The sequence below is a fragment of the Protobothrops mucrosquamatus genome, unplaced genomic scaffold, assembly GCF_001527695.2.
Source record: "Protobothrops mucrosquamatus isolate PMUCROS unplaced genomic scaffold, P.Mucros_1.0 scaffold4, whole genome shotgun sequence".
NCBI classification, from domain to species: domain Eukaryota; kingdom Metazoa; phylum Chordata; class Lepidosauria; order Squamata; family Viperidae; genus Protobothrops; species Protobothrops mucrosquamatus.
This window is the reverse complement of record NW_015386391.1, coordinates 2,096,549-2,116,368: the sequence shown is the minus strand read 5'-3', so window position 1 is coordinate 2,116,368 and position 19,820 is coordinate 2,096,549. Positions and strand designations below refer to the sequence as shown.

Sequence of the window (19,820 nt, the reverse complement as noted above, 5' to 3'; positions counted from 1 at the left end):
CAGCAGAAAAAGTAACCCGTGAATTCAGTCAAGTTACACTCTGTTGTTTGGTCTCGCCTACAAACTAGGGGTGGTTCTCTCAGAAGTCCGAGGTTAGAAATTTTCTTGGTCCTAATTAATTTCTAAACTAGCTTTAAGTATGTCACTGATCTATTCTGGGTTGGTTGCTTCTTTCCTAAACTGATCACCTTTCAAGCGATCCTTTTTCACCTTTAAATGTTGTTTTAGCTTTCATTTCTGTTTAAGATTTACTCGCGGTGCCTTATTTTAGGCTTTGCTCTTAGGCTGTTGTCACTTCTGTCAGTTACTTTCCTCCTTTTAGTTTCATCTTTACTCCCTTCTGTTTGCTTTGTGCTCGCTAAAGGCCGCCATAAAGATAGATTTGATTAATTCCTTAGCTAGCCAGGAGGTGTTTCCAGTATATGTGCTGGGCTCTTCCTGTCTTTTTCCTCTGGTGTGATTTTGTACTTGTTTGGTCTGGCCTTCCCTTACTAAATCATGTTCATCTTTTACCTCCCCACCAAAAACACCTCCCCACCAAAAACAACAACAATCCCTTGCTGTTTACACACACACACACACCCCAACAAATATTCCTTGTTGCTTTCTTGCTGGTACTGTAGCTTACGAAGCTTTCCAATTTTTGCCCTCTTCCATCATCCACTTTTTGGGACGAGGGTTTCTCTTCCAATTTCTACTTGTTGATGCTTTCCGCGAAATTAAAATATTTTCCTGGTCACAAGGAGCAAAATTTGGGCGTTCTAAGACTTTCACCGAGACACTCGACATGCCCGTGACCGGATTGCAATTTTGGCTGCCGTTCAAAGCCGAAACAAAACCATATTTTGGAAGCAGCAATTCCCCCATTGAAAACGAATGTTGAAATCTTCTCCTCTTCCTACTGAGTTTTCTCCCTTTTGAGTCTGATGGGCTTTTTCCATTCCTCCCTGCCAAGCCCATTAGAGGCCTTCTGCTGCTTTAAGAGGCGGCAGATGGATGTTTCCTGAAACTGCTTTTTGCAAAACCCGGCTTGTCTCCGAGGGTTTCCAGCTCCTGTTAGACCTGGAAAGATAAAAAGAAAACCTACAAAACTTGGGAAAGGCTGAAACAGATTTGCAAGGACAAAATAGGAGAAGTTGAGAGAGAGAGAGAGGGTAAAAGAACAAACATTTCCACTCTTATCACTCTGTCCCAGGATTTCAAAATGCCCTCTAGACCTCTGGTGTGATGCACAATATTTGTGCCGTTGCTTTAAACACCACTTTGCGGCCAGGAAAAACAAAAGCAGGGTTATATTTTTATAACATTCTTCCTTCCAGGGCTGTACAGCATAGAAAAGATGCAAAAAATAGCCTTCAAGGAGAACGCAAGTGAGATAAAACAAGAGTCCACCGTTAAAATAAGACAATCAACTGTGGTGTCTCCAGAGTTTTACTCACACACAAAAACATTCAAAACAACACAGCGTAAATGGGCGATCCGGCTTTGAGATTCTCCTGTTGTTGGGCTCAGCTCCCAGTTGAGAGATTGTGCATAATTATCTTGACCTGCCTCACAGGACTGTTGTAAAATGTGCAGCTGTGAAGGACTTCATGTGTTCCTCAAGTAGTGGGCTTTTTGTAATTGGGTTGTCATTGAAGCCCCGCAGATTCGGCCATACTTCCAGAAACCGTAAGGACTAGCATCTTACAGAGTAAAATTGCGGAGGGGCCTGAATCCTACTCAAAAGCTGCAAATCAGATCTGAGTCTATATCAGGAACTGAAAAACTCAATGACATCTTGAGATGCCTCTCTTTGGATCAAAAGTTATTTTGAAAAACAACCAACTTCCATTTGTGAGGAGCTAAAGTTCTCTGTTGCAGGAGAACTTGTGATAGCCTTAAGGCTGCAGGTTCTGCTTCTGTTATTCTCTTGCAGTTTCCAGGGTGGATTCCTGCAACCACTTTGTTATTTATAGACTTTTATCAAAGATGCCTTTGCCCAGCTCTGTCTGTCTGGGTGTTCCTGGAAAGGTAACATAATTGACAACATTTAAAAAAAAACATTTCATTTGGGGAATTGGTGAGTGGTTTCAAAAACAAATTTAAGATGCTTCTTGAAGTTTTTAGTTTCTTTTCCCCCCCCACCAACATTTAACTATTCTAAACTTCTACCACGCAAGAATCATTCATCGTGTTTCCTTCCTAGTCAGGCTTTTATCTTTACAGCCCGTTCCATAAAAAATATATTTGCTCATTACCCAGCACAGAAATGTTAGGTGAATAAGAAGGGGGAAATAATGAGTTCCAGTGTTTTGTTGTGGTGATGTAGAATTAAACCGCAGATTTTTGCATTGGTTCTTGCTTATTGATGAGCTCACGAGTAAGATCCGGAACAGCCAGATCAACAGCCAGGCCAGAAAACAAAAAAACAACAACATTTACATATGTTGGGCAATTCCCCTTTCCAGTTTCTGGGACGGGATAGAAGCAGAAGTGTATTTGTTGAAAGAAATTGTTTCTGGGACACCTGTCGTATAAGACCTCTCCATCAGTCACCATCCAGATAAGCAGGGATTAACACCAGATAAACAAATCAAGCAATAAATAATATAAGGAACCATGAAGGAGAAAACCATATGCCACCAACACTGATAGGGCAGGCTATTATTTATAAACAGAGAGCAAAACCCACTCCCTACTAGCACAGATGATGTTACCTAGTAGAGTCATGAAACATCTGCAAGAAACAGCTCAGCTCAGAGAGCACCAAGGACATCACAGTCCTCCTCCTGCTCCTCCTCCTCCTCCTCCTGTCAGTACTCCCAACACTGGAAGTTTTAAAAAAGAGACTGGACAGCCATTGGTCCGGAGTGGTATAGGGTCTCCTGCTTGAGCAGGGGGTTGGACTAGAAGACCTCCAAGGTCCCTTCCAACTCTGTTATTCTATATTCTGTCTCCTCTTCCTCCTTCTCTCCACAAACTCTTCTAGCACTGATGAGGTTACCTAGTTGGGTCTGAAACATATGCAAGCAAACAACCAAGTCCAGAGAGCACCAGGGAGCCCACAGTTTAATATTGGTCCCAGATCCGGCCAAGATTTCTTTTTTTTTTTTTGCAAGAAATTAGTGCAAAAATTTACTTCTCGTTAGTAACATGTTCCAGATTTTAGGGACTTTCTCTTGGTAATAAAAATGACCAGTGTAAAAAACACTTCCTAAAAGTATGAAGTTCATTGATCTGTTTTTCTGGGAAGTTCTGTTGAGGTTATGTTTATGAATTGTGCTCAAGATTTGGCTTGATTTGGAAATTATGTTCTTTGAGGGATTTAAGAAACAGTTTGGCACAGAACAGCTTTCTGCATACTTTGTAATGGATCTCTCTCTCTGTCTCTCTCTCTCTCTCTCTCTCTCTCTCTCTTTTTTTTTTTTTTCCTTAGAGGCATAATCATCTCAGAGACCCAACAATTACCTTCAGACTATATTTAACTGCCATTTCATCTGTTCATTCATGCACAGCTTGCACAAAGTGAGCCGTTAGTTGAAAAGTTAGTTTTTAATTTGTGGAAAACTTCAGACAAGACCGATACCGTTGGGGGGAAAAAAATGATCACGGCACACATTTTAAAAAGTGGAACTTTAATCACATTGTTGTGGCAGCCGTGTTGACTTTTTTGCCCCTATCCTGATTTTCAGGAAGGTGCTCAAGGCAGCAAAGGATCTGATCTTTATTGTGGTTTTATCTGCATGGTGTTAACGGAATAACAGAACAGAACAACAGAGTTGGAAGGGACCTTGGAGGTCTTCTAGTCTAACTCTCTGCTCTGGCAGGGAACCCTATACCAATTCAGACAAATGGCTGTCCAATCTCTTCTTAAAAACCTCCAGTGATGGAGCACCCACAACTTCTGGAGGCAAGCAGTTCCACTGGTTAATTGTTCTAACTGTCAGGAAGTTTCTCCTTAGTTCTAGGTTGCTTCTCTCCTTGATCAGTTTCCATCCGTTGCTTCTTGTCCTGCCTTCAGGTGCTTTGGAGAATAGCTTGACTCCCTCTTCTTTGTGACAACCCACAAAGAAGAGGGTTTGTGTTAAGACAGTTCTTTCTTTTTTTAAATGGCTGTAAAAACAGCAGGAGTTTTGGATTGCAGCAGTAAATAAATGAGAGAAAGGCATAACAAGAAAGAAAGAAAGCAGATTTGTTCTGTTGTGGCATGCTAAGAACTGCTTCCCGCCAGTCGCAGAGGAACTCTGCCGTTATTATTAATGCTACTAGTTTTATTTTTTACTGATTACTCTGCACTTAGCTAATGATTTAAGAAGCTGGTGGGATCCCCGTGCCAGCTGCGTTCAGAGACAAGACAGCCACATGTGTGCGTGCGTGTCTTTCTGTGTTCTAACTGGGTTGAGAACTGTGTGCAGTTCATTTAGTGATCCATTCGGGGCCTGGGCAACAAAAAATTAGCTACCGGTTCTGCCAAACTGGTGCGAACTGGCTGAATCCCACCACTGGACAGAACGGTGTGGTTTTAAGAGATTGGGTTAGGTTTGAATCCACTTCTGTTACAATAGAGCTCTCGTTGACTCAGGATTAGGAGTAATCGCTCATTCTTGTCCTACCTCAAAGAGTTGTTGTAGGGAAAAGTAGGCCAGGGAAAATTATTTGGTTCCTGGGTAGAAATGTAATGAAAATGAATAAACAAGTAAAATGCAAAATGTCAATTTAATCTTTAAAAAAAAACAGAGGAAGCCAATTGTTCCAAAACTCTGAAAATAGCTTTAGTCAACCTTGAGGCATATTTTTTCACATCTAAACCTTTGATGGCTACTTTTGGAAAGGAATTGAAATGTTCTGCAAATATAATGGGATATTTACTCTCTCTGTGTGTATCAGCACCGAATGTTAGAATTGCCCTCTGGCTTCCTTCCTTTATCAACTAAAAATAATAATATTTATGCTGACCTTGGTTTCCCACTCCTAAAGGAAATGTTTGCGATAGTTTTTTTGTGTGGAATCTAATTTGTTTAATCACCTCTGATGGACTCAGTAACATTCATCTGGCAATCAGTCTAACCACTACTTCAGAACACAAGGGTGTGCTGAAAGACCTCCTTTACAAACATAGTGACTGAATCCACACAAGCGAAGTCAAAATTACAATTAATGTTACAATTAGTGCACCACGTAAGCATAACGTAACAGTCGCCTGCTAATGTAAGGCTCCGATGTATTTTATGACTGCTGCAAGTATGCACTGCCGGAACATGTGAGGAGAAGTGAGGAGTCAAAACTAAACTAAAAGCTCTTAAGTGGAAAGAAAAGTATTGCAAGAAAAAGCTATTTTGGCTCAGGGACATTAGCAGTTCTTGTCACCTCACTTCCTGCTCTCTTTTCTTTCTCTTTCTTTCCCTTTTTGCATTATTTTGTTTAGCTATTTCAGCTTTGGTTGCTGAGCAAAAATGAAGAGTCTGGAGGGGCTAACTTCCTGGATTTCATTTCCCCAATAAACTCTTTATCAGAGGTGTCTGACCTTGGCAATTCGAAGAACTATGGACTTCAACTCCCAGAATTCCCTAGCCATGCTTGCTGGGGAATTCTGGGAGTTGAAGTCCATAAGTTTTAAAGTTGCCAAGGTCGGACACCCTTGCTGTAACCTTTTGTCCAATTAATTTCTGCCATTGATTTCTCGCCCTTATGACTGTTAACTCTCGTTCTTCTGATCAGAAGGAAGTCCCTGGGCCAATCACCAGGAGGTAGTGAGTTCAAGTCCTGTCTTAGGTACGATAGCTGGCCGAGGGATTTGGGGTCAGTCCCTCTCTCTCTCTCAGCCCATGCTACTTTACAGGATTGTTGTTGCAGAGGGAAATGGGAAGAGGAAGGTGTGTTAGATATATTCACCACTTCATTATTTGCAAAAATAATAAATGCAGGATAGAGATAGATAGACAGACAGACAGACAGATAATTGTAGAGAGAAGAATCGATCTATTTTGTTTCAACTTGGAAAAAAAGCACTTGGCGTTTGAACCTGAAAAAAAAATCCAAACATTAATTTTAGGTTTCAATAACTAGATTGACTTTGTTGTTCTAGAAATGGTTTGAAATAGAAACGTAAAGCAAAAGATAGGATTAGGGTGTTGCATTTTACTTCACTGAAAAAAGTCAAAAGTCATTACTTTTTTCTTTCTTTCTTTCTTTCTCTTTGCGCCTCTCTTCTTCCTTCTGTATCTTTCCTGGCTTTTGTTTCTATTTGCATTTTATCTTATGATAAACTTTAATTTAAAAAATATATTCTAAAACTGAACAAAACCGATTTGGGTATTTGCTAAGAATACTCTGCATGGTTCCCATCTTGGAGTCTGCAGGAGTTAAATTCACTTCAAAAGGGACTTTACCTTTAAAGACTTGTTTGAAAGTTTCTCTCTCCAATATTTATTAACAGCTGCATTTTATTGAGCAACCAAGCTAACCTTTCTCCCTCAAGCATCTACATTCTGGAATTTGATTTAACTTCAGCAAACTATGATGTAAAATGACTAAAAGGTGACTCAACCTAAGATTCAAAGAAGGTTGAAACTCTTGATTTTTGCTTCTTCTTGAGTTTTACGATTATGAAGATTTCCTTCTTAGGAGAGAAACCAAAAGAACTCCATAGATTTGATGGAGGAGAGGTTTTGCACCCTCCCTCCCAGGTGCTTTTAAATCCAATACCTAGGATGGATTCTTTTGTTTCATGCTCAGTTAAATGTTTCACACCCAGTAAAATAAATGTTTCCCAAGAACTAAAAAATAAAGATAAGGAAAAGTTCTAAGATACACCCTGTGCTTTACGAGTTCCAGTTCCCAGAATTGGGTTTTTAAATACAGGAAGAAGGAAGATGCTGGTCAAATTGTTTTTCTTTTTTCTTTTTTTAGCTTCACTGCAGGGCTTAATAGAATAAATGTTATTCCCTCCACAAAGCTGCATAGCCCAAGATTGTCAGTGCAGAAAATGCAACGCCTACATCCTCTGGAAGATGGCCTATCAATTGTCAAGATTTTAGCCCCTTTCAATTGTTCAACAGCGCATGTCGTTGGGAGGAAAATCTCAATTCTGAAAGTCTAGCCCAAACTGGCTATCTACTAAGATATATTTCTTTTCAATTCTTTCTCTTCCCCACAGTTCTGCTATTCTATGGCTATCTCTTATCTAAGTATTAGTCAAGTCTGATCATGCTCAGCCTTGAAACCATGTCACTGCCCCCAGCTACAGAAATCTCTGTCCATCTCTCTCAACCATGGAACACCGATGCCCTTTGATGACACGGTCAAGACAGCCCTGCTCCCAGTTTTTTTTTTTTACTGGAACGCTTGCAGAGGGCCTGGTCTTCAAAGCCCAGAGAGAATTTTTTGGTCCTGCATTAAGTGTTGCCTAAAGGAAATGAACTCAACGCGGGTGGGAAACTGCTTTCGTAGAATTGGGGTTTTAAGAGAGGAAACATGCATGTAGAAACACACCCAGCAAGAGTTGATTATCTCCCGGGGTGTGTTGAATCACACCGAGCTCTTGAAGTATTCCTGCATGATTGTTGGTGTGACTAACATAGAGCTCCTCTTAAATAGATTGCTTCATTGGTAGAGTCAAAGTCCTGTTTGCGTAGGAGTCAGTTTTAACTTTTAAAGTTACTTAATAGTGCAAACAGGAGCCTTTGTCTATAGAGTTTCATTTCGGTCAAACAACTTCCATAGTGCTATTGATGCTAATGTTGGACAGGGGGAAAGAGGACTGAAACATGAGGTCTGTGCTTGTGCCTTTTTTTGATCCCACCCTAAGGAAGGTCTTGACTGAAATAATGTACGTGACATGCTTTTTAATTTAGGACAATATTTTTCAACCTTCAAGATGCATTGGCTTCAACTTGAGAAGATTGAACTGGACTTCAGCGTAAAAAGACTTTAAGTGTTCATTTTAGATTCCATCTTTAAGGTTTCATCTTAAAGTTGCCAAAAAACACTGCTCTAGGAGCTCCTTATATTAACATTTTAGAATTAATACTAGTATTTTATGGGACGGATCGATGCTTTTATTCCATGTGTGGGCTGTGCTTAGTTATTGGCCCATTATAAATGAATTTGCAGATAATACTATTATAACTGGAAATGTGAAAGTTGGTCCTATATAACCAAAACATAGTAAATAATTGATTTACATTGAATTGTTCCAGCAAATTCTTTTAATGTGGCCTGTTGCAGTTGTACATAAAATAGCTAATGGTAACCTGGGTTTATATAAATGACGCACCTGTGATTTTAACATCTTGCACACAACTGATTGTTGAAATGTGACCTCTTGGGGAGAAATTACCCCAAAATAGGTGCCTTGTAGTGAAGGTTTTAGGGCATTGTGAGTTTTTAATTCATTTATTAGGTTCCCTGATTGTGCTGCTCTGTTGGGTGTATTTATTAGCAAAAATAGGATTGTAGCTTTAAAATACAACCAGGCTTACTCTAACCCATAACTCCTCCTTCTGGAAGGGGTGTTTGTTTAAATTGAATGCCTTTCAGCCTAGAGTAATCTGATTATTGTCATCTTCTTAGGAAAGCCTATTTGCCTTTTTGCTCTTGGTGTGAATAAATCCATTTTTAGATCATTGCACTCTGTTTCTTCTCTTCCCCTATGAAAAATATTTGGCTGTCTTGCAAGAAATGGAATTTTTTTTAAGCCCAGATGTGGTATTGAGAGCTTGGCCAAATTTGGTAAGTTTGTTTGGGGTGATTTTATTCAGTTTCACTCTGGATTTGGCTTCAGTGGGACCTGGCACAGGGCAAAGATTTAAATTTTATAAGCCGGTCAGACTCACCTATGGTGCAAGTTGAGCGGCTAAATAAATTTGTTTATATAAATAAAATAAAGATCTATCTCTTGTTTATACCCAAAGGAAATTTCCAGGCAAGAAGTAGCTAAACCAGAATGCCTGCTTCAAGTATTTCCCCCCCCCCTCCCGTTCAGCAAAAGGGAGTTTTTTAAAAGAATTGCAAATGGGTTACTTGCTTTAAAAAATGTGTTTTTCTTTTAATTAGGAACTAATTGAAATATCAGCATTAGTTAGGCAATCTTTCAAATTAGATTTCCTGTTCTTTCTATTAATTCTATTGAATTGGTTTCCTTTTCAATATGTGTGATGCCTTTAAAAATCATTTGGGAATGAACCACTTGGAATAAGCCACTTTTCTGTCATTATAATGTCTGTCGAGTCCTGCCAGTAACACAGATTATATTATGCAAGCGTGTTGCCTGTAAATCAGCTGAGCTTTCCCTTGAGGTCAAAGTATGCTGCCTTTCTTTTAGTATGTGAAAAATATATTTTCTGTTTTGTTTTCCCCAAAGTTTATTTTTAAGAATTAATTTAATGCAAAAAAATGTTTTGCTTCAACTAATATTTTCAAAAGCTGATGTATGTATTACAAAATTGAATCAAACTGAACACAGCATAGATGTGTCCCTGTATCTTTAAAAAAAAAAATACAGATGCATTTTCCTATTGCCATTTCCGGATGTTCCCCCCCCCCCCCTTTTCTGGATGCTGGAATTCCACAGCCAACTGCCAGTCCTGGGTTGAGTGGTTGTCATGGGAACGCCTCTCTAGGAACAGCATCTCCTCTTTTTTGCTGCTGCTGGACCAGCCTTATGGGCTTTTGAGTGTCCCAAATTGGAGGATCCCCCATCCCTATTCTAGAACCTTCCATGGACCCCAAAGTGCCAGATCCGGTGGGCGTTGAGATTAAAGTTGATGACATTGTTTTAACAAGCACTGCTTCTGTTTTCTGTATTGTAGGCCGCCTTGCCATCTTTGGGGATTTGAAAGGCGGACTACAATAATTAGGGTGGGGTAGATTAAATGGCTTGTGAATTGGGATCAGGGGATGGACTGAGTCATTGGACATGGTGGGGAGGTTGTTAGTCCTAACATAAGATGGGCTACGTCGTTTCCTAGGTTGTTTCAGACTGTGGTTTTGCATCCCCTGGTCATGTTGCTGTGGCTTCTGGGAACTGGGGCCTGAAATTTTGGGGTTACTAATCTCTGTGAAATGGGGAAGGGAAGGACCTGACTTTATTTTATATTTGTGTCATATTAATCAGCTATCACCTTCATAATCTAACTATATTTCTGATAAAGAGTTTGGAATATAAATCAGAGATGGAGTTGCTATCTCTTACTAAATCATTGTTTCTTCTTTTGGTTTACTGACCATCTCAAATTCCTGGATTCAGACCTCACACTGAGCCTTAAATCATGGCTTAAAATTGTGCTAGATACATTCAGCAAGCTACACTCCAACAAAGCAGACTATGGTTTGGTTTAGTAAGTGGACAAACTGTGATTAAAGCAAGCCAGGTGTAGCAGTGTGTGTGAATCCCAATTTTGAGGTTCAAGCAGATTGCCACCCTCAATTTTATGGTGTTTGGGCATCCAACATCCTGGTGGGTGGGTGGGTGGATGGATGGATGGATAGGTGATAGGGAAGGAAGGAAGGAAGACCAAAGGAGGAAGGGAGAGAGAGAGAGAGAGAGAGAGAGAGAGAGAGAGAAAGGAAGGAAGGAAGAAGGAAAGGAAAGGAAAGGAAAGGAAAGGAAAGGAAAGATGGATATACTAAAATACAGTTTCTATTTTAGGGACAAAAATGGACAAGCTGGGAATCTAGGTGTGTGTGTTTCCATCCTACATAGAGATATCTTGGAAGGGTCCTCCAAGATTTTAATCTTCATAGAATTAAAAAAAAAAGTGGGGTGGAAGGAACAAGAATGTCCACTGACACAACCACAAGGAAATCTGGCCGCACATCACACAAAACCTCAAGGGTTTTGTGTTGAAATACATCTTCCAGTACAGGATGCCCTTGAGAGTTTTTGGCCTGATGGCTTTCCTTCCACCACCTTCCCGGCAACCCTGCAATATTTTATTTCCACAAGTTCTTCCTCCACCAAAGCCAAAAGAGGAAGGACATATTCTTAGTTTCTCTTTGTCTTTTTTTTTCTTTTGGTTCTGATCAGCTTTTTCCAGAGAACTGTTTAGATCATAAAAAGGTTTTGGAGCTTTAGCCAATCTCAAATCAGAGAGACTATCTAGGTCATAGGAGAGAAGGGAAAAAAGTAACTGAAAAGCTGCTGCCTTTTTATTTGAGTCCCTTTCCATTTTCCATTATGAGAAAGATGGACTGGATAAAGATGGACTCTGAATCAGCAACAGTACGTTGGTCTTTTTTTCTCGCTCTCTTCCTTCTTTCCTGACACTTTAGAACCGAAAGCTACCAGGTGGAAACTTTTCTGCAACCAGGAAAGTTTGAATCTCTGACATCAAAGTTGATTCTGGGGCATTTTTGACGTTCCTTCGACTCCACATGCATTCTCTAGAACGTGCCTTGATAGCCACGAGGTAGGGCATGTTGTAGAAGAATGTTGGCTTTGAACTTCTTTAGTTTAAAATGGCTTTTTCTTTTCTTTTTTTTTTAACCGAGGAACTCTTCTGTAGAACTTACTAGAGTGCCTCCAGAATGGCAGGAAGCTGCTGCTGGAGAAGGTTCTTGCGTATATTCCAGCAAAGATGGTTGGTGAAGATATTGTTATGAGATTGGAGTCTTCTGTGTTGGTGGTAGAGTTGGCAGCCTTGTTAGGATTCAGGCAGGCTTCAGTGTTGATTTCCATTTGATCTAGAAAAGTTCAGAATTGTCCATTTGTTCCTTCGAAGTCTGCTGTGGTGGTTCTATGAGAATTAAAATTGATGTTCTTCAGATCTGTTGAACCTGAGTTTTTCAGAAATGGGTGGTATGTCAAATAAACTGTTGTCCTTCCATTTCTGACCGGCATTCCTGTTCATGCTGGGAGTCATTACAAAACCAGTTATGTTATCCAGTTGAGCAAGATGGTTGCTCATCACATTGATGTTTTCTTGGCAATGATGTGGGGGGGGGTTGCCTTTGCTTCCAGATTGTTCTTTTTCATTTCCATCTAGCAACTAAACAGGGTGGACGAGAATTAATAGGGCCATCTTTTCCCACTGAATGTTTTCCAAATCGTTGAGATGCATAATGCAATTTTTAAAGACTTTGGGAATTCTGCTGATGCTGCCTTCTTTAATTTTGTTACCTCTACTGCTTGGAAGCTCTGTGGGAACTTGTTTTTTTTGTATTTTCAAAACATTTACTGTGCTAATTCTTTGTTTGATGTTACTCTTTGCTGCCCTGTGGATTTCAATTGGATGAAAAGGCAGGATATATACATTTCTTTTAAAAAAAATTGAGTGGGATTGCTCGGTTAGAATTTAAAACGGGAGAGAAACACCATCGATTCTTGGCACGAGGTTTTCTGCTGTTTGTGAAAACGGTAATTACTACCTGTCGCACAAATGTTGCAATGGGGAAAACTGCATAATTTCTGCATAATAAGAAAGACTGAACTCATCCAATGCCTAGAAATTCTAGATGCTGCTCTAAAAGAATAAAAATAATTCAGAATTTTCACTGTTTGTGGGGACTTCTGCGGGATATCTTAAGATCGGAGAGTCTGCTTTTCCTCTAATGTAAGAATGATTGGACTTTTTCCCAGAAATCAATGTGAACAGCGTGCTCACAGCTGCCGGTTAAACCAGATGACTCCAATGTGGTACGCTGCCAATGAATTGACATGGTTGTCCATTCTTGGTCTACATCTTCATTGCAAAATCTGGAATTTGTTCTTTCAACACAATATGACAGCAGCAGTTGGAGAAAGCTGCCTTTAGTAATTGGCAAGGAACCTTTATGCATAAATCTGCATTAGTGGAAAAGCAAATTCCTAGAACATTAACACACACAAACACATGGATCATTCACAACTTCATTGTTTTTCTTGTTTTATAGTTCGCTGGGGAAGAAAAACGATTTGGGACTCGGACAATAGTGGTTGGCCACCACTTGGTTCCTCATATTGAAGCTTATGTGCCCCAAAAGTTCTGCTCCAATCAGATCGTCTCCTCCAAGGTAGGGGTTGATGGAACTTAATTGGTTGGATCCCTCTGCACCAGGGCCAGCTTGAGGGTGATCCATGCAATGCCTGCTTAGAATGTAGAAGGTCTTTCCCCAACTGGTTGCCTTCCAGAGGTTTCCAGGTGTATAGCCCATGCTGGTTGGGAATGATGGAAACTGTAGTCTGACTTAAGATATGGGAACGGACCTCAGATCGTCACACTGGTTGGTTTTACAGTTCCAGTATCAAGAGAGTTTAGAGCAAGGTTGTCCAACCTTGGGAACTTTAAGACTTGTGGACTTCAACCTAACTTAGCTTCAGCCAGACATTCTTCAGCATGGCTGGCTGAGGAATTGTTGAAGTCCACAGGTCTTAAAGTTGTCAAGATTGGACAACACTCCTGGTTTAGAGTCTCAACTTGATTAGTGAACCTAACCCTATTGTTTTCTGATTTTAATCCCAGTCCACACAAAATATGGCATCACATAGTATGCTAAACTGTGGTTTAACACAAGCTAAAGTGTAATTCCTATGAATAATGAAAATCTCCTCTTTCTATTCATTTGAATGGTTGACACCAAGCCAGCTGCATTCAGGCAATATGTTGGCTTCTAAACAGCCAGATCAAATTTTGGCTGAACCCAACTATAGAACCGAGACTGTATCTAGACTTCCCAAAACTCTGCAGAGTTTTCTAATTCAGAAAAGGATCAGTGAAAACAATGTTGTCTTCCATAGTTACTGTAGCAGAAACCTGCTTTTTGCAATTTTTTTTTTAGGCTTGTTTTCAGTATAACTCTGTTGACTTTTGCTTTTATTTTAGGAAAGGTTAAATCTAGCAATGTGTATATATCTATGTGTTTTAATAAACATTGGGTTGGTTAATTTTCTTCAAGCTTTATAGCATGAAGTGTTTTATTGAGTTACTTTTCTGTTTTAATCTTGCACTTCTTCAGCATTTTCTTTTTTTTAGGAAGCTGAGGTTAAAAATCTATAAACAAATCAAATAGTTCACCCCATCACATTTCCTGATTTCCTTTGCTTCAGAATGTTCGTTTCAATCATTCCCCCCCCTTTTTTTTTGGTAACAACCTATGTAATTGTATTGGGATAGGGAACTTGAATAAAAATTTGCAGCATGTTAAATTCATATTAAATATTAAATTTAGAGCATATATATTCATTAAGGTCTGCCTTCCAGCTTTTCACTTTTTCAAAGTCATTTTGAGAATGGTATTTATTTCTTGGTGAACTGATAGTGGACTGATAACAGATTTGTAGGATTGATGGATACCTACTCAAAGAAAAAAAATAATGCTTTAAAAAAAAGTGAAAATTAAAAAAAAGATTTGGAGTTCAGCAAATCAGGAGAAGTCCTATAAAACCTGCCCTTTGGTGGTATTAAGATGTATCCTATCTCATTTCTGCCTTGCAGTATACAGTCTGGAATTTTCTTCCCAAGAATCTCTTTGAACAGTTCCGAAGAATTGCCAATTTCTACTTTCTTATCATCTTCCTTGTCCAGGTAAGACCACCTTAAAGGAAGGACCATCAACAGATGTAGTTTGGATTGCTTTTATTATATTTTTTTAAAAGATAAATCAGCGGCATTTTTTTGTCCTCCGTTGTGGGTGTAGATTCTGAAAATGTGGGGTTGCTGCACCCCAAAGGACTAGAGTGAAGCTATTTCTAAATATGTTGTGGTTAGGTTTGCCATAATGTCACCTGGCAACTCCCCAAATACCTGGAGGCTTTGAATCGGGTGAAGGAACCTGACCTAACTTGAGATAAATCAAAATTGCCATTGGCCATGGGTGTGACTTTTCCATGTTTTCAGGGACAGGTAATTTAGTCCAGAACTAATTAACCAGTTGTAGAGAACCATGCCAGAAGAGACACGTGGTCATGTGTGGATATTTGCATAATCCTTCTGTCAACGATTTGATTTTGATCAATCCTCTGGAATAATTGTGTTGGGGCATTAAGAAATGGATTTCCAAAACGAAAGTTTGGGGCCAAAAAAGGGATCTTTTGACTCTGGATGATCTAGAATGGAGGCTTCCAAAGTTGCCTTCAAGTGGCAGATTCTTCAGCAAAATCCCTCCAGAAGACCATCACAAATTCCTGATGGTCTTCCACAAGCAAATAACATGCTTGGGAAGGAAGGCTCTTTTGACTTTTGATCGCCTCTTCCCTTGTTGGAGAAATGCTTCTATAAAGTGGCACCCAATTTAGAAGCATAATCAAGGAATAGCTGTTGCCTTTTGTCCAATCCTGTGACTTTTCTGCATCTCTGTTTAGGTGATTGTGGACACACCAACCAGCCCCGTGACAAGTGGTCTCCCTCTCTTTTTTGTGATTACTATCACAGCTGTTAAACAGGTAAATCTTGCTCCTTATCACAGCAAACAAAGTAAGAGGATTGTTTCTACACACTTCTTGGTATTTTAAGTTGATCTTGCTACAACCGTGAGCTCTTGTAACTAGGGAGAAAGGGATTTGCGTCTGGAAGGCTGTTTTTAAAACAAGTGGAGCCCATTTCTTCTGTCCCTTGCGTTCTGGGATTGAATTTTTTCCAGTTTTCTGGTCTGTGTATTCCTCCCCTTTGTTTCTTCAGGGATATGAGGACTGGCTGCGGCACAGAGCGGACAAGGAAGTCAACAAAAGTGCAGTCTTTGTGATTGAAAATGGAGAAAGTGTGAAGAAGGAGTGTGAAAAGATCAAGGTAACAGGCGGGGAACCAGTTTCTCCTCAGTTCTGAAGAGTAATGCTGTTTAAGATGCATGGACTCCATTTCACAGAGATTCCTCACCAGCAGTTCTGGGCATTGAAGTCCACACACTTTCAAGTTGCCAAGGTTAAGTTAGGCAGACAGGCAGTTTTGAGGGATGGATGGATGGATGGATGGATGGATGGATGGATGGATGGATGGATGGATGGATGGATGGATGGATGGATGGATGGATGGATGTTTGAGGAGTAGATAGATAGACAGACAGACAGACAGACTGACTGACTGACTGACTGACTGACTGACTGACTGACTGACTGACTGACTGACTGACTGACTGACTGACTGACTGTTTTGAGGGATGGATGGATGTTTTGAGGATTTCATAGATAGATAGATAGATTAATAGACAGACTGATAGATAGACTGATTGATAGATAGACAGATGAGCAGACTGTTTTTACAAAAATTACAACTCTCTGTTTTGGTTTTGAGGTTGGTGACATATTAGAAGTGCCGGTAGATGAAACCTTTCCTTGTGATCTAGTTTTACTGGCCTCAACTAACAAGGAAGGGACCTGCTACGTCACGACTGCCAGTCTAGATGGAGAATCAAATCACAAGGTAAGAGGACAGGTGAACATACCCTTGTGGTTTTCTTGGCAAGAGATCTGGGTGTGGTTAGCTCTAGTCTTCTTCTAGAACTCGGAGTCTCCTGGTTTCTAAACTGGTGTCTTAACTGCTACATCAGAAGGGGACGCCAATCCTTTCTACACACAGTTAATTGTTCTGTCCAGAATGAACATCTGAATTTCTCTTATGCTGATTTCCAATGAATTTGCTTTCTTAAAAAACAAAACACATCAGAATATGTAGAAAGGATTGGGTATAAATGCTAAAAAGCTTTTAAAAAAAAAACAAAAAAAAACTTCAGTCTTGACAATCCTGACCATCTCAGCTTAAAGTTATGGAGTAATTTTTTTTAAAAAAATTGAGATGCCTCTCATCACCAGTTGATCCTGTCTTTACAACCCAAGAAGGGCCTTTTCTGAAATGTTTGCCATGCTCCATTACTTCTGTGGGCTCAGCTGCCTCTTATTTGATCATTGCCTACTCTGTGGCTCTTCCCCCTGTACCCCAAGGTCATCCTCACAAACCATTCAACCCTCAAATCCACCTGGATGACCTTGGTCTATTCTTCTGGGCATCCTTCCAAGCAAAGCAGTGAGGTCTACAGCTGCCCTCCAGAGATACTTAGGAGACAGGTTGGACTCGGAGACATTCTTGGAAATCAAAGTGATACTAGAAGCTGGGACTTGTTTTTCCCTATCAGTTTGGTAGTTGCTATGTTCTTGTGAATGCCTAAAAGTCAGAGTGGAACTGAGCGTCTAATGAACAGCCAAGAGGTTTGACATTAATCACGAAATGGTTTGATTCCCATCACAAAGTTCATTCACTCATTGCTGCATAGAATGAATACCCGCATTTTTTGGGTGGATCATTAAAAATTGTCTTCTGTTGTAATCTAAAGAGCTCTTAAACTAACAAGTAGGAAAAAAGAAGAGGAAAAAGAGGGACAGAAATAGAGGAAGAGAATAGTAAAGTTTTCCCCTTTTTATATCTTTCTGCAGCCCTGTTTCTGTCTCGCTTTTTCCTCTTTATCTTTCTTCCTGATTGTTAGTTTAGGTTAGTTTTTATTTGCACATTTTTGTAAAAAAAAATAAAATAAAATAATTACGCAGCTGTAATCTAAAAACTTGAAGTAGCTTATGGGGCAACAAGATACCAATGAATCCCATCCAACGATGGGTCAGATTACAGATTTAAAATTGGCAGGAGTCAGCTGTTGGTGTGTCTTTTCTTTTCTAGACTCACTATGCTGTGCAAGATACAGCCAAGATGAATACAGTTGAAGACATGAACCGTGTGGTTGCCACCATAGAATGTGAACAACCTCAGCCAGATTTGTACAGGTGAGGTTTGACGTGGAGATCTTCTCATTTTGTGAGAACCTCACAGCTTGATAGTCTCTTTCTCCACACCTCACTTCCTTCCTTTAAGTTTAAATTGCTGCAACTCCCATATGAAAATGAGCCATGTAGAGTACATCAATATCCTGTTCTGTGTATGTCTCAACAGATTTGTGGGCAGAATTAATATCTACACTGATGAACCAGAGCCATTAGCCAGGTGAGTTCCTTTGCTTGATGGATTGGGATTTAACATCTTGTAGCTAATTAGCTGGAGAGGAGTATGGAGATAGCCTTGAAGAAGCTCTGTATGGCAAAGTTGGGGAAACATGAAGCTTATCTGGGAAAACAGGACGGGTGAGGAAGAAACTCAAGAAGGCTTCACCTTGATTCTCTTTGCTATAAGTTCAACGTTGACGGGCTTCCAGTATGTTACAGGATCCAGTCTGAGTCGGTCACCGGGATCAGAGGTTTTCCATTCCAAGCATTTGGACTTGTGCTGGAGCCCATCTTCAGGGAACTTCACCGTGTGCTTTGGACTGTTCTGTGTGTGGTATTTCACAAACAGTGCACATAGTGGAATGAGAGAACTTGTTCCTGTAATGTTTCAAATACCACACACAGGACATTCCAAAACACACACGAGAAATTCCCTGAGGATGGGCTGTAGCATGAGTCCAAAAGCTCGGAAGACGAAACCTCTGATCCTGGTGACCGACCCAGATTGGATCCTGCAACGTTATCCTGGGACATATAGATTTGCCTTCATTCGTTCCAATAATGTACGTTTTAGCCTATATCCATAAGTTCTAGCATTTCTGACAAGATCTGTTTTCTGATCTGCCCTACCTCAAAGGGCTGGCACGGCTTCTTTTTAATATCAAGGGCTATCACATTTAGGCTAGAGAAATCAAGATGTTCCTTAGATATCAGCTGTGAGATACAGACAAGCTAATCTTTGGCTGTCATCTTAGCGCTGATCCAAATTTTTGAAGTCCAGATATGGTAGTGCTGTAATCCTTGCCTCTGACCTCTCTTTCTCTCCTCCACCTATAATTTTACACATTTCCCCATGTACCAGGATGTCATAAGCGACCTTAGCTTTGTCATATTCTAAATAGTTTTTCTTTTTTTCAACCAGTGATTGGCCATTGACATTTTCCAGTTGCTTCTCTTCTTATAAATATTCTGATCCTCCCTTTTCGTTTTAGGCCGTTGGGTCCTGAGAATCTTTTGCTGAAAGGAGCAAAATTGAAAACTACCCCAAAGATTTATGGTGAGCAACTGCTTTCCTGCTTCTCTTTCTCATCGATTGATTTTCTTGAGAGTTGCAATCCTGGGCATGTCTAGGATTTACTTCAGAGTAGGCATATAGAAGACAGGGCTGGTGCCTAACCATATTGCTGCCCCTTTTTTTCTTTCTAGCTCTTTAATTGTTAAGAAGTTTCTCTCTCACAACTGTGTTTGTTTCGTAGGTGTCGCTGTATATACTGGAATGGAAACCAAGATGGCATTGAACTATCAAGGGAAGTCTCAGAAACGCTCTGCGGTTGAAAAGTAAGCTGGAGGACTATCTTCCCCTGCTCTTTGTGTTTATAAACATTCTTTTAAAGCAAAACAAAAGAGATGTTTTTTTGAGTCTGGATTGTGTACAAAATGCTGTAGTCTCTTCTATGCCTTCTTCACACCAGGAAGGGATTAATATTTGCAGATGGGACAGGGACCCAGGCCACAGGTCCTGTAATTCCTGAAGTTGGATTCTTCAGTCCATGGGCAATCACAGATTCCCCTCCCTTGATCTTCAGAAGCAAACAGTTCAGCTTAATGGTCCAAGTTGTGAGCTGAGAAACCTCTTGAGATAAGCAACTGATGAATGAGATCACATGTGGAATTAGTTAATGGATCGTATTTTGGGATTCAGCCTCTCTCTCTTTGCACTCTTGAGCTAATGCATCAGACAAAATGGCCTAAGTGGCTAGAATGCAGGATTGCAGGCTAACTCACTGCCCACTGCCAGGACTTGGATCCTGATGGGGCTCAAGGTTGACTCAGCCTTCCATCCTTCCAAAGTTGGTAAAATGAGGATCCAGATTGTTGGGGGCAATAGGCTGACCTTAGAGAGGGCTGTAAAGCATTGTGAAGGGTTATATAAGTCTACGTG

The 19,820-nt window shown here is 40.2% G+C and overlaps 1 protein-coding gene across 1 annotated transcript in view; it reads left to right on the top strand.

Moving 5' to 3' along the window:
* The window catches only part of ATP11C (ATPase phospholipid transporting 11C), a 44,470-nt gene that overhangs the window by 5,006 nt on the left and 19,644 nt on the right, over positions 1-19,820 (top strand). Inside the window, exons 2-10 of the mRNA XM_029282948.1 lie at positions 12,853-12,972; positions 14,394-14,483; positions 15,260-15,340; positions 15,576-15,683; positions 16,185-16,313; positions 17,559-17,662; positions 17,829-17,879; positions 18,871-18,935; positions 19,135-19,216. Coding sequence (XP_029138781.1) covers positions 12,853-12,972; positions 14,394-14,483; positions 15,260-15,340; positions 15,576-15,683; positions 16,185-16,313; positions 17,559-17,662; positions 17,829-17,879; positions 18,871-18,935; positions 19,135-19,216 — 830 coding nt within the window. The remainder of the gene's footprint in view (positions 1-12,852; positions 12,973-14,393; positions 14,484-15,259; positions 15,341-15,575; positions 15,684-16,184; positions 16,314-17,558; positions 17,663-17,828; positions 17,880-18,870; positions 18,936-19,134; positions 19,217-19,820) is intronic.